The 14,457-nt window shown below is 37.4% G+C and overlaps 2 protein-coding genes across 4 annotated transcripts; both read left to right on the top strand.

Moving 5' to 3' along the window:
* Positions 1–3,069: 3,069 nt before the first annotated feature.
* On the top strand, positions 3,070–11,783 carry LOC103709826 (GTP-binding protein-like protein). 3 transcript variants are annotated; one of them, XR_015976020.1, is made up of 11 exons: positions 3,070–3,345; positions 3,852–4,040; positions 6,258–6,311; positions 9,082–9,192; positions 9,362–9,424; positions 9,533–9,787; positions 10,268–10,414; positions 10,510–10,537; positions 10,633–10,780; positions 11,080–11,139; positions 11,260–11,327. XR_015976020.1 is itself a non-coding variant. In XM_008795339.4 (11 exons), exons 1-11 carry the CDS (start codon positions 3,136–3,138, stop codon positions 11,326–11,328), a joined length of 1,257 nt encoding a protein of 418 aa, XP_008793561.2. In that variant the 5' UTR covers positions 3,070–3,135; the 3' UTR covers positions 11,329–11,783. The 3 variants fall into 3 exon arrangements, 2 of the variants coding, with proteins under 2 accessions (XP_008793561.2, XP_088573534.1); XM_008795339.4 differs by having other exon boundaries at positions 10,633–10,703; positions 11,260–11,783; XM_088717408.1 differs by having other exon boundaries at positions 10,633–10,707; positions 11,260–11,618.
* Positions 11,784–13,125: 1,342 nt separating this feature from the next.
* LOC103709827 (auxin-responsive protein SAUR78) lies at positions 13,126–13,500 on the top strand. The gene has a single exon (XM_008795343.4). It carries the CDS (start codon positions 13,126–13,128, stop codon positions 13,498–13,500), a length of 375 nt encoding a protein of 124 aa, XP_008793565.2.
* The last annotated feature ends 957 nt before the right edge of the window (positions 13,501–14,457 follow it).

The following is a 14,457-nucleotide window of genomic DNA, read 5'->3' as shown; positions in this document are numbered from 1 at the left end:
ATATTTCTTCTAATCACAATATCCAATATATAATGAATACTCCCATGAGATACCTGTCAGATATTTACCGAGTCTTAGAATTATTTTTTGAGAAACAATTATTTTCTGAGAAAGGGTGGGTATCCTAAAATATCAAAATTTTAAATCCAAGCCTGGATTTGAGCATACTTTCTCTCTTTAATTAACTAAAAAAATCATACACCGATAATTCATGGAGATTTTCAAACCAAAAGTCCTAGCTAATCCTCTCCCGCATCTTGTTTTCCTTCTTAAATGCCGACACTTTTGTGTTGCACAAATCGTAATTCTTTTTTATATGCATGGCATGTATCTGTATGACCCTTCAGGTCTTTGGTCATGGTCATTTGCACAGAGCTTGGCACTTCATCTCGATGCCTGGTTTTTCTTGCCTGCAAAGATGGATCATTTCATCATTCGGATCTTTTGTTGGTTGGATTTTTTTGATAGCTAGTAGTCGGTTGATTAAGCTAGGCGTGCTTCCTCCCATCCGAGCTTAGTCTTGACTAGGTTTTTCATCAGTTCTTGATTAGTAACAGGCTGGTGGCTTCTTGGAAAGCTCTTCCTGACTTGAGATGCTCGAGTGCGGCATCATTAGTGGTTTCTTAGGAGACTCGTCCAATATTTCATTTACAATTCGGCGATTTGGAATCTTAACTAGGCCAACTGGAATAATAGATTGGTGGCCTCTTAGGAGACTCGTCTGATCTGCGGTGTCGAGGATGGTGCTTTTGGTGGTCTCTTGGGAGACTCTTCTAGCATTTTATCCATGATTCAACAATTTGGCATTTTAACCAAGCCCACGAAAATCTTGATTGGGGGCTTTAGCAAGCTCGCTCGATTCATCGCTTTTAAGGATTTCTTGGTCGGCGGTTGATGTATTCACCTGCAGTATTCGGTTATTTTGGAGCACAAAGACAACCTTCGTTTATTATTGGCAACAAAAAAGTATAGAGTTCAACATTACGATTCTCAGTGGTGGTATACTCGAAGGTTATTGGAATTTCGTGCATGTGGTATTGGAGTTCCATCAAGTTGCTCGAGTTGGTATATGCTAAGTCGGATGACTTTTACAATCTTGTACGATTCTTCCTACCTGGGTGTAAGTTTCTCACGGTCACCCTGTCCAACTACTTTGGCTTTTTTGAGAATGAGATCCCATAGTTAGAGGAGCTTGGTCTTGACCCAGGAGTTCTATGATCGAGCCGCCCATTGCTAATAAATAGCCATCTGGACCCGAGCTTATTTCTGCAGAGATTTTTGGCATTTACTTGCTCACCATATGTTTTCACCTAGTAGGACGGGATGTCGATTTCTATGGAAATGACAGTTTTAGTTCCTAACAAGAGATTGAAAGGAGTTTCTCAGGTGGAAGTCCTATGGATTGTGCGATAGGTCCATAGAAATGCTAGGGAGCTCATCTAGCAAGAAGACCTTAGCTCAATTAAGCCTGGTATTTAAGCCATGCAAAATAGTGTACAATTACATCAGTTTCTCCATTGGGTTGGGGATGACCGACCTAGATGAGCCAGTGGTCGATGCTGAGTTCAGAGCAGAATTCTATAAATCGGGCATTATCAAATTATCGACCATTGTTGGTGATGAGGACCCAAAAAATTTCAAACTGGCAGATGATAGATTTTTAGACAAAGTTTTATACATTTTCCTTGATGATCCAAGCTTTTTGTGAAGTAGTCAACTGCAACGATGAGAGACTTTTTCTCATGGCTTTGATCTTGTTGTTCATTTCCTTGATCCTTCGATTGAGGTTGGCCTCTCTCTTGGAAAGCTTTTCTAGTTAGGGAAATTCCGAATCTCTTAGGCTGGAGCTATTTCGGAATGAGCGCCACAGAGACCATTTTCTCTATGACGGATGAAGTTCTCGAGGAAGCGACTAGCATGCTATGCTGGGCCATCCTATTAGTCTGATGCCACCATAGTAGTTTGCTGGTTCGAGCATTACACATCTTGAACTACCTCTATTAGAGTTTGCACTTGTTGGACGAACAGATTAAACTGCTTGATCATTACCACCTAGTTGCGGAGCCGGAGATTGCCGAGGGCTAGGTTGGGAGTCATTAGACTCTTACTGGGGCTGATTGGTGGAATAATGATTATTTCGTTTGGATTTCATCTCTCTTAGATATTTAGAAAAATCTCAAAAGAAGAGGGCTCTTCCTCTAGCATCAAACTGTTGCCGCTCAAAATCCAACCCGACAGGCAGACATGCCCATTTGCTCGGTTGAGTTGAAGGAGTGTAGCACACTATTGGAGCTGTTTTGCAACAACAAAAATGATCGAAGCATGTCCGGCTGGGGATCCTTCGATGCTTAAGTCAGGCAAAATTTCGGGAGGAAACAAAAAAGATGAAAGAGAGAAGAAAATATGAGATATGGTATTCGAGTTTTTATCTATCCGAGGGGTCCTCGTGCCTAATATTTATAGAGGAGAGGGTGCGATTTATGTGATTAAGGATTTGATTGCTTGTTGATTTCGCTGGATATATGTCGTCGTTTGGTTGGTGGATTGAGCTATCAAACGAGATTTTAGGAATGGTGAATCCGAGCCATATCACTTGTTGCTCGACTAATACCCATATTCGTATTCATATTCATCAAAGAAAAATATATATGAATATGGATAGACAACTATCCGATCTGTGTTCGAATATCCGATTTCATTTATAACTCTATTTAATTTTATATAGCACTCAAAATTTCTTATAAAAAATAAATGTCCATATTAATATACTATTAATTTGATTTATCATCCATTTAGTAATATCTTTGATTCTCTGGTCATAAAGTTTAATTATCCAATTTATATCTATACTTTCGGTATTCAATTTATATTCATATTTGTTTAAAATAAATAGAAGTATAAATTTTTGTATCCTACTAATATATTTATATTCGTACTCATCAAACAAAATAAAAATAGATGAGGGCATGGTAGTATCACATCAGCCCCAGATATTTTTCGGTTCAAAAAATTCCATCACAATTCACAGCCGGACTATTCTTCACGTGACATGCACGTGCCATCTATCTTCGATTTTTTTTTTTTTGTTTTTTCTTCCCTGCCTTCCCGCTGCGAGAGCTAAGGGGGGCGGGAGCGATGGCGGTGGCTAGGGTTTTGAACTCCGCTTTCCTAGGGTTTACGAGGAGCCCCTCCTCCGTGTCATCGTACACGTCTTGCTCCTCTCCTCTTCTCCTACAATGGCAATGGCGGCGGCTCTACTCCTCGGGCTCGAGGCTCAGCATGAGCCTCAAGGCCGGCATCGTCGGCCTCCCCAACGTCGGCAAGTCCACCCTCTTTAATGCCGTCGTATGCTCTCCAAGTCCTACTCCAAATCTTAAATTTCGCATCTCCCCCTTTTTTTTAGCTGAAGTGAAGCGAGAAAAATTGCTTCTTTATGTTAAAAACTCGATGAATGTTTTAAATTTCCGTGAAAATGGATGATCATAGTTCCTTCGCTCAATAATTGTATTGCTTGATATTGTCAGGGGGTAGTTTTCTGATGACACTCTTGATTACAATGATATGCTTGATGTTTTGACGCTGAGATATATCTGTAGCATTTCATAATTTCTTGCAGAGGATTTCTCACTTTATCAAAAAATAGATATTCCATTGCAAGTACTATGTCTTACGAATAGTCTTTATGCTTACTATCGTGATGTCTTTCACTAGCCCAAATTTTATGCTATCTGGAATTAGAAAAGTGTTTACGCTTGATGCTATCATATCCTTAATCAACTCCTACTTTACAATGGATGTATCATGGGCTTTTTGAGGAAGAAGTTAGGTCGTTTAAAGATTCTAATTTTTAGGTTGAGAATGGAAAAGCTCAGGCCGTGAATTTTCCTTTCTGTACGATAGAGCCGAATGTTGGCATTGTTGCTGTCCCAGATCCACGACTGAATGTGCTTGCTGAGCTCAGCAAATCTCAAAGAGTCGTCCCAGCATCTATAGAGTTTGTTGATATTGCCGGTCTTGTCAAAGGAGCCAGTCAAGGAGAGGTAACTTTGTTGCTGTCATGATATTTAGGCCTATATATTCTTGGTTTTCTAGTGGCTTTGTTCACTGTTTTGCTGATGATTTAGTATATTCTGTTGTGTGCATTTTGGTGTTCAAGTTCTGAGGGCAAAGCATAATGTACGTTGATAAGGGCATCTTCCCACCCCCACCCGACAATATATGCGGAGAAACCTAACTTCTGCTGGAAATGCTGACATGCTTGTCATATTCTAATGTTAGACTGAGAAAGATCTGATTTTATGGTTGTCTACTTAAACCAGATACTAGTGGGTTATATAAGTCCTGCTGCTATGTTAGTGTAGATTATTACTGCATTGGAAACCGTTTCTTAATGTCACTTACCATATCATACAAAATAAATATCTGAAATAGTTATTTAATGGAAAAGGAAAAAATGCCTCTTTAAAAGTATGCTTTATAAGACATTATGTTCTATGGATATGGCCACACTATGAACAGAATCATAATCAGCATACCCTTTCATATAGTCTTGGCCTAAGGTAATGACTCTCCCATATGGAAATCCTGAGGTTAATGTTCCTATTTTGATTAATACTTTCATTTCTCTAACTCCTGTTTGACTAACTTTTAAGAAGTTCAGCCTCACATTGAAGCCCTGATGAGGAGAAACTGTTTTGGGGTTCTTATCGAGAATGAGTCACCATAATTCCCTACCATGGGCTAAACACCATTTTTTCCCACCAATATCTTTTGCTTGACTTTTACATATGCTCTCTAAGGTCTTGCTTGATCTGTAAGATTATTGTTTGCTGAAGGAATAATTAAACCCATTACAAGAACATTCTATTGAGATGGTGGGCAGCAGTTGGAATGATATAATAATAATTTTAAGGTAATGATATGGCTACGTATCCATGGAGCACTTCAACCCCTAAATTACTCAGGATGTTGGGGGAATCACCTTCTACTAGGAGTTGGCATATCAAAATTGCTTCCCTTGGAGTTAGTGCCTCCACTTTATTAGTTGTCTTGTTTTCAATAGGATCAAAAAGAAAAGAAAGGCAACATCTCCTTTAGCATTCTTTTGATTCCTTATAAAAAGGAAACATTTGGGCCCCCCATGGGCTATCATCCAAATTTAGTTTCAGCCAACCTTTTGAAAGTGTGGTCTTGCATAACAACTTTTGTATGGCTTGCTTGCAATACTATACTATTTGATTGCTTTGTCAGTTAAAGTTTAGAATTCAACCTTCTCGAAGAAGAAAAGAAACAAGGAAAAATATTGCCTGTAATTTTCTTGATCCTTTTAGTCAGTATCCCTTCATTTCTTTCCTTCATTTAACTGAAAGATTGCCAAAGAAATTAATTTCCGTATCTCCTTTGCTACTCTCTTCAACTTACTATCACTTCTAATGACATTCTAAAAGATATAAGATCAACCCAACTCATACTCATAGCCCTTAGGAAACTATCTCAAACCTTTAGGTGAAAAGTTGATGATTTGCACCACCCTTGTGTTGTTTGCACATAATGCTTATGAAGATCCTATGAACTTCTTGTGAACCTTTTTTTTTTTTGAGAATCATTTTTGGAGCCAACAAGAAAAATAGTTCCACTTAAGCTGGCCATCTAATAAAGAATATTACTTCTAGAAGATACGTACAATGCAAGCCCCTCATTTTGAGGCTTCCTTTAGTTTATGTTTAGAACATACTCCTAGCATCTTTATTTCTTTGCATGATTGATTTGGAAGGTCCCTGTAACTGAATGTCTGCAACTGGTCCAGTGATGATGGGCCAGAGATTAACTGTTCGCAGTTGGAATGTCTATACCACTCCTATCAAACAACTTCGAAGTTGATTTCTGTATGGAGGAATGTCTTCCTCAAATATCATGGTTTCACATTTTTCCAATTTGCATGAGTTTGAGCATGTGGGAAACTTTGCTCTTTATCAATTCTAGCATACCTCTAATGGCGTCCAGAGCATTGGTGCATATCTCATGGAATATGTTGTTAGAATGAAGCATCACTGCAACTCTAAATTGATTGGCTATTCAATCAGTATGCTGTGAGATGTCATGTTACCTGTTGGTCTTCTGTAGTATCTGTTAAAATTATAATATATTAAGATTTTTTTCCCCATTTAAGAGTAAGAGTGCTAAATTATATGCATAACCAAACCTCATTCTATTTTCGATTTGTCTTTGTTATTTGACTGTCTGTCTTGGCACTCCAGGGATTGGGGAATAAATTTCTTTCACACATCCGTGAAGTGGATTCCATCCTTCAGGTTCCATATCTTCTTAATCTATGCATATTCCTTGTGTTGCTTGTTTCTTGAATTATACTATTTAGCATCTCTTTGATTTTTTTTCTCTCAGTTTGTTTTTGCGAATTGATGCTTGTAGTCATGATGACAAGAAGTTATGCAAAGGTGGGGAGACAGTTCACTGCAAGGTTTTATGTGTTGGACAAATTGATAAGTTTTAGCTGAAGTCATTGGACTGTTTGAATAGAAAAGACCTCAAGGTATATATCTAGGTTAGGCACAGATCAAATAAAATCCACTAATTTACATGGCTTTTTTGCATTGTTGGGGAAGGAGTTCTTTAACTCAAGCATGGCATATAGTAACATCCAATGTTGGAATATGATTTGCTGCTTCCCAACTTTCTATAACAATTCATTGATAATTAAGTTACAATGTCTCAACTTACTGGACATTCCTAAGAAATCCAAGCTGCATCCTTTCTTTATGTTTGCTCTTGCCCGATGATGATCATAAACCTCCCCCCCTAGGGTACATTGAGCATTCAATTTATTTCTATGGCTAAGCTTGATGACTTGGCTCTAAGATTTTTCAACACAACTATGCTTAGAAGATAAACATGGGACTTAGAGAATACCAAAGTTTAAAATACTACTTGTATAATGTTGTAATAATACTTCATCGCTTCTAGTTTAGTCTTGTCATGCATGCTGATAACATAAATTTAAATAACAATTATATGGCCTTTCTTTCATTATAACATAAGATATGCTTTGTTCACCTAAATAAGATATTATTTTTATTCAACTGCTAAATAAAATTACTGTTTATTTAATAGTTGTGACAAGCAGATAATTTTTTTTTATTATTATTGTTTCTATTATTCTTTGTTATAATGGTAAGTACCTTCTGTTGGTTATAGCTGTTGCTTTGTTCTCAAATAACATGCGAAGGTCTGAGATTGGCAATATTCTATAATATTAAGTAATTGGCCTCCCCTGACATTGGATCCTGGCTCCACCCCTGATAGTACAAAATACTAATATACTTGATTTTACATTATGTTATATTAACTTCAGCTTAAAATTGTTGAAACTACATAAATAAAGAACCTATATAACACTAAATACTCTAAATCATTGCACAACTTTTCTTGGCCTCTTTTTGATATTCTTCTTTTTTTTAGTTTTTAAAATTTTTCTTGATATTTTGACCAAATGTCCAAAAATTAGAGTGCAATGCCCGAAACTATCGAAACTACTGAAGCCACAAGTCTATAAAGCTGAAATTTAGCTTTTAGACCTTGGTTCATTGTTAGATATGGAAAGTAGAGTGACTATGATGGTTAGGATCCTTAATGAAATAGAAGGAATGTGGTGATGAGCTGCTCAACTACCCAACCACAACTTGTTATACTTATGTTGGGGTGAAATCGTATAGTTTTCACCGTTCATCTGAACAAGGGATAAATTGCTAGATTATTTAAGTTACTCCATATTTCCCTTATGATGACATGTAAGTGTTTTTGTCCTACTATTTATCTAACCCTCCAGACAATGATGTAGCTTCCCTCCTTATTGTAACAACCTTGAACCTTTGGTCTACGTCCTAAATCATCGTTGTTGGTTCGCCCCATCTTATGCTTCAAGAGGTGAGAACTGCTCTTCCTCTATGTACTAAATGGCTTACGCACCTATCTTGTTTTTCCCATCTATAATCAGTGTGTGTAAAGTTTCTTTATTGCCGATATTCAGTTGATCCACAAAACTTTCCCAACTGGTAGACCATGTACACGTAATGTATATGTAGATACGTACATATATGCATGCCCACGTTCAAGAACATGCATACACATACACATACACGTACAAACTTATGCATGTATATGTGTGCATTTATTGTTTTTATGATACTTATGTGATAAATATGATCATAATCAAGGGTTGTTAATCTTAAGAAGAATCTTACCATAAAATTTGACCTGCCCCAACCCCAACCTTGACCCAAAACACCAAAAGCATGAGGTTAAACTTTGATCTAAACCGACCCAACACATCATCACCATTGGATCTTGAATATAAAAATTCTAGTATGTTTTGAAACAACCCAAATTAATTTAGTGGGTTGGGCTGGATCTAGATATTAGGTCCAAATTTAAGTAGGGATGGATCAGATCAAGTAAACCCCCAAGCAATCTGACTCATTTGCAGTCTGATTGAGTTCCTTGTGGCATTGCTTTTCATCATTCGACCCTATACTTATTGCTATGTGGAACATTGGCTTCTAACCTTTAATGTGAGGAACGTTGGCTTCCAACTTTTAATATGGACTAACTTATAACTCGTGCCTTAGGACTTAAATAGGAGTTAGACAATTCCTTATCCCTTAGTTGTCTGTCTCATTCAAGTCAATGGAAACCTGGAACAGTCTCTTTGCCAACAAGTGTTGTAAATAATAAGGTAAACATGATGTAAATGATAAGGTAAGCTCCCTATAGGCTAAATGGTATTTTAAGTTTCATGGTTGAGTCTTCTATTGTCCAGTTGACTTATGGCCATGAGTTGGTTGTAAACATGATTTAAGCTGCTGGCATCATAGCCCAATTTTAAAAGCTGATGGGTTAAAGCTTATAGATTGTGGTTTTTTAGTATTTACTAATTCATTACAAATTTCCTTACTTTTATCCACTGGCTATGAACATGCTGATGCCGATACTTCATCTAGGTATGCGTGAATAGTTGCAAAGTTATCATGAGTAATAGTCATTTTTTTAAAAAAAAATGTTTCTCAGGTTGTACGCTGCTTTGAGGATAACGATGTCATCCATGTGAATGGGAAAGTTGATCCAAAATCAGATATTGATGTCATCAACTTAGAACTAGTTTTTGCAGATCTTGACCAGGTATGCAAGTAAGGTAATTATGATTGTTATTGTTATTTATAGTACCATTCTATAGTTGGAGCCATTTAAATCTTGATTGGCTCTAAGGCAATGCAGTTGCCCATTTGTTTAGGTGCTGAGAATAGGGAAAACTAACAGGACTAAGTTGTGCCTTTTATAAGAAATGCAGATAGACAAACGACTTGAGAAGCTTAGAAAAGGCAAAGCAAAAGACTCACAGTCGAAACTGAAGGTAGTTTATGCACATGGATTTTTCTGGACATTCTAACTTATCCGCTTTATCAATAATTTTATTCGACACGGTCTTTCCATTCACATGTTTGGCTTCCTTGAATCTCAGGAGGAAGCAGAGAAGTCAGCTTTGGAGAAAATTCAGAAGACACTGATGGATGGAAGACCTGCTCGATCTGTTCCACTAACAGACTTCGAAAATGATTCCATACGTCATCTCTGCTTACTGACCATGAAACCTGTTATATATGTAGCTAATGTGGCTGAGTCTGATCTTGCGGAACCCAATAGCAATCATCATGTCCGGGAAGTGATAAATCTTGCATCAGACTTGCAATCTGGTCTGGTAACAGTATCAGCACAGGTAAGTTGCTTATGCTGCTCTGCATTAGTTTTGACTAACCCAACTAATATATGAATTGCTATTGGCTTCCAGAGACCTTCCTACATAATTACATGGGACTCTACATCTTGTTAGCCTTGGCTCCTGAGAAATAAATTTCTGATTAGTATTGCAAAATACAATGGATTTGTCCACGTGTCCTGAAACTTATTCAATTTATTTGTTACGATTGCAAATTTTGTAAATTGATATTGCTTTACAAATTTTCTGGAACAACTCCATCTTTCTTCTGGACAAAATCCTCACAAACTTACCTTTATATATATATATATATGTATGTATGTATGTATCATGTATGTATTTATAGGAGTGTGTTCATACTTCCCTTCTGTGAGATCTACTAGCCTGGGAAATATTCATGTCATCATTGTTTTACTTGAACTGAATCTTTGACAAATTTGATATTTTGTCTATTAAGCTGATGATTAAAAGCAATATCAGGTTGAATCTGAGCTTATTGAACTTCCAATGGAAGAGAGAACCGAGTATTTAAAATCTCTTGGAGTAAATGAAAGTGGACTGGGAAATTTGATAAGGGCAACATATGAACTTTTGGGTTTGCGAACTTACTTTACATCTGGAGAGAAGGTGAAGCATTTGAACTTGAGTTGGTATCTGATTATTTTCCTTGGTATCTTCTTGATCCAACCATCTTGATGTGCTTCTTTTTCTTTTTCCACCAGGAAACAAAAGCATGGACAATACTTGCCGGTTGGTTGTGTATCCCTATTATTTAATAGATACATAAGATCAGTTATATTGGTTGACAAATTACTTATGCTTGTACTATCATTCTCATAACATAGGCATGACAGCACCTCAAGCTGCTGGAGTTATCCATTCAGACTTTGAGAAAGGCTTCATTCGAGCAGAGACTGTAAGTACAATTCAGTGCCATTTAGATTGTTAAACTGAGTTAAGCTTACAGATGCAGTGGCACCTGAGAAACTACAAGTAGGCCTTAGTGCACCCATGTTAATAATAAAGCCCCTGACTGTTACCAATATTTTAATAGCAATCAACTGCCAGTTTGAACTAATTAATTTCAAAAGGGGGCAAAGCATGTTACTTGTTTTCTTGAAATATCATTAGAAAAATGAATCCTATGAGTTTCTTTTGTACCTTTGAGAATCGCAATAGATTTCTTTATGTGATCAGCAGCTTAATAGTTTTAGTTAATATGGAGTGTATCGATAACCTTAGTTTATCTATTTAACTGATCAACTCATGAAGGTGTGGGATAAATTTTGCAGGTTGCTTATGATGATTTTGTTGCAGCTGGTTCTCTGGCAGCAGCAAGGGAGAAAGGACTTGTAAGTTTCATGTTCATTGTTCATTAATCAGGATGCATGGCACTGGCTAATGAGATAATTAGACTGACTGGAACGCCTGGAATTCAAGTCTTATACTTGGGTTGTTTTCTCTCAATGCAGTTGAGGTCCGAGGGAAAAGATTATGCCGTGCAGGAAGGAGACGTGATGCTTTTCCGGTTCAACGTATAATGATACCGATGTAACTCGAGTGAGCTTTATTTGGTCATTATATCTTTTTGCAGCTTCTATGGATTTTGCATGAGCTGCTATTGATATGCATCGACTGCAACGCAGTGTTCATTGTAGGAATTTGTTTATTGGAGGCCCATCATATTCTTCGACATATCAGAGACACATCATGAATGTTTGAGGAAATGCAGGATTAGTTACTATACACATTTCATTGGGAAAATTCTTGTAATAACAATTCACCCTTGATGTTTTTGTAAATTTAGTCAATGTTTTGTTTTTGTGGACCATAGAATTCACTCACCAAGACCTGTCATGTTCTGAGGATGCTAGAGTTGTTGCTCTTGCACTAAATTCTTGGCGAATCATGTGTTCCCCTGTGGGGTCAACAAAAATTGGTCGGATGAAGAGATTTGTTTTTAGTATACATGATGCAGTGGAATCTTATCTTCCAATCCTCTCTCTTTTCCTTTTTTTTTTTTTTCTTCAGGACATGGACACGGTTGATGCTTTTGCTTCAAAACTAAACTCTCTGGGGCAATGTTGTTTCTTTGGAGTCAAGCGTGAATTGGACACCATTAGTTAACAAACCATGCCCATGTATCAGCCCACAAACATCCCTATCCTTAAAGCCGACATCATGTTTCTTATTCAGCTTGCGATGGAGATAGGTGTAACTGCCGAGATGCCTTTGATAATGCCAGGGAAGGAAAACTTTGTTTAGGATCCACGGCTCTTTCTTCCAACCCCCTCAGTGATGCAGTTTGGCTATCTGATCGAACTTGTTGGATGTTCAAATGCTGTTAAATTATCGCATTTGTTGTGTTGGTGTTCCTTTTGACATATGGAGTACTTTCTCTAAAACCAATTATTCGTCGAATGCTCAATTTTTAATTGTGCTTTTAATCACTGATCATGGTTGCGATGCAGAAAACATCTTAATTATCCCCAACCATAATTAGGGTTTTATAGAGTTTGCAGCAGTGGGCATGTATGATGCATGTATGTTTTAACATTTTGTTATTATAGGTACATGCATTTAGGCTCCACCTTTCTTCTAAGAAAAAAGAATTTCTTATGATCATTCCGGATGCCGTGTTCCTATTTGATTTAAAGATGATTTGTTTTCTGGTTTTGTTGGATGTATTCGTACCAGTTGAGTATCAGCCATCCAATTTATCAAAATAATAATAATAAAAAATTTTCTTACGATCGAATCAAGTTTAGGTTAGTGAAGACAAATATCCGATAATTATAAAAAACATGTTCAGGAAAATCAAGACCTAAGGCCACCCGAAAGCAAGGCTAATTTATCATGATGGAGGCCTTCCATCAGGAGATGAACAACACTATCATTCATGTCCTGGACAGCCGAAGTGGGTCCCAACCCAAATAGGCACCGATTGGAGATGCTGTCGGCACCCACCATTCGCTGAATTTCCGGCTTCACCATGTGCTGAGCCTCACTACTAAGCCTCAAATTGGACCATGGTTGGAGCTAAATCTTAGTTTGGTAATTAAGGATGGGGTCTCGGTTTGAGCCCCATTTTGGTTAGCTTGTTTCTTTCTGGGCCCAATGTTAATGGATCCGGCACCCATTTGGGTTAGTTTTGTTCTCTTGTAGCCAATAGGCCACCCACATCCTGGTTGCTTGAATAAAACGATGTGGCATCTACCATTGCAATTTAAAGACTTGGCTGAGAGTGTATACTAAGCCATGGTTGTGTCCCTTCTAAGCTACAAGGATATCTCTGCTCCATCTCTCTATTGTCTCTCTTCTATCTCATTGATTCGAGGATGAAGAAGATGAATTTGCTGCTGAGGAAGTGCAGGAGCCTCTCCAGGTTAGGGAGGTCTTCATCTTATAGTAGTTTGAGGTCCAAATCCACTAGAGATGAGGACCTATGCGAAGGTGTCACGACCGACGATGATGAGGTGGTGGTGTTCGTCGGGAGATCGAGGCGGCGGTACATGATAAGCTCGAAGCACTTGAAACATCCGTTGATGAGTGCGCTCATCGACCGGTCGAAGCATAATGCCATGGACAAGATATCAGTCAAATGCGAGGTAGTGATCTTCGACCACCTCTTGTGGATGTTGGAGAATGCTGATCCGGAGATGGTCGGAGATGGTGCTTCATTGGAGGAATTAGCTCAGCTGTATGTGTATTGAGATCCAAGATTACTATAAGCGGATTAAGTACTTGTCGAACATGTCATGAATTCTAACTTGTTTCTGGTCCGAGAGAATCACTGTTGTGGTAATTCTATCCAGTGGGGTCTAGATTTGTTCATGGATTTGTGTATTGAATTTGGTAGCAGCATTGTCATTGGCTACATAAATAATTTATGTAATAAAACAGTGAAGCCTTCCTATTAGTTTCTTATTTGTTTCATGGTGTAAACTTAATATTATTATTATATGGTTTTCGTTCTTTTTGATGAAAACCATAAAGAAAGAAAAGGAAAGATGGGGATCAATTGCTATTGCTATTAGTCATTCTAACTATGGACAGAGAGAGAGAGGGGGGGAGGCAGAAGTGATGAAGGGAGAGGGACATCCTAACAAACTTCCAACTTAGCAACCAAAAGGTTTTGTCAAGGGGAACAATCCTGCAAAAGCTAGCAAGATAATGATGTTTTCTTAGGATACAACCCGAAAAAGAGGCTCTTGCTACAACTATAATAGTAAAATTATAAATACGATTTTGAATTTTGATCGTCAATTTAGATTATTTTAATAAGTTTTTTTCCTGAGTTTCTTATAGGAGAACCAATTTTTTTTTAAAAAAATTCCTATGGTGCATCAAGATTGCTCACTTATATTAGATACAAGTGTATTATTAGTCATGATAAGCACAATATATGGAACCCAATTAGGTTTTTGGTTGCCTTGATTTATCATTTTTTTTCTTTTGTTCCTTTTTTCATATATATATATATATATATATATATATATATATATATATATATATTATAATCATCTGAGCCCAGGCCCCACCCATTTGCATAAGTATAAAGCAAGCCACAGGATGAGCAGATCATGATAAATTGTTGGGAACAATGGCAGATATGATCTCCATTAAGTAATTAGTGAAGACTGCAATATCTGGCCCACCTGATTTCTTCT

Source organism: Phoenix dactylifera, chromosome 1 (genome assembly GCF_051530095.1).
Source record: "Phoenix dactylifera cultivar Ajwa chromosome 1, Ajwa_hap1_PhDact_Kaust_v1.1, whole genome shotgun sequence".
NCBI classification, from domain to species: Eukaryota; Viridiplantae; Streptophyta; class Magnoliopsida; order Arecales; family Arecaceae; genus Phoenix; species Phoenix dactylifera.
Note: the sequence above shows the minus strand (reverse complement) of the source record. Positions and strands in the feature narration are given on the sequence as shown.

What these genes read in the sequence shown, in the direction of transcription:
- LOC103709826 (XM_008795339.4), top strand. Translation starts at nt 3,136, where the DNA reads ATGGCGGTGGCTAGGGTTTTGAACTCCGCTTTCCTAGGGTTTACGAGG. An exon ending in TGGTAACAGTATCAGCACAG is followed by an intron (nt 9,788 to 10,267) that starts GTAAGTTGCTTA and finishes AAGCAATATCAG; the next exon opens with GTTGAATCTGAGCTTATTGA. An exon ending in AGCATGGACAATACTTGCCG is followed by an intron (nt 10,538 to 10,632) that starts GTTGGTTGTGTA and finishes CTCATAACATAG; the next exon opens with GCATGACAGCACCTCAAGCT.
- LOC103709827 (XM_008795343.4), top strand. Translation starts at nt 13,126, where the DNA reads ATGAAGAAGATGAATTTGCTGCTGAGGAAGTGCAGGAGCCTCTCCAGG.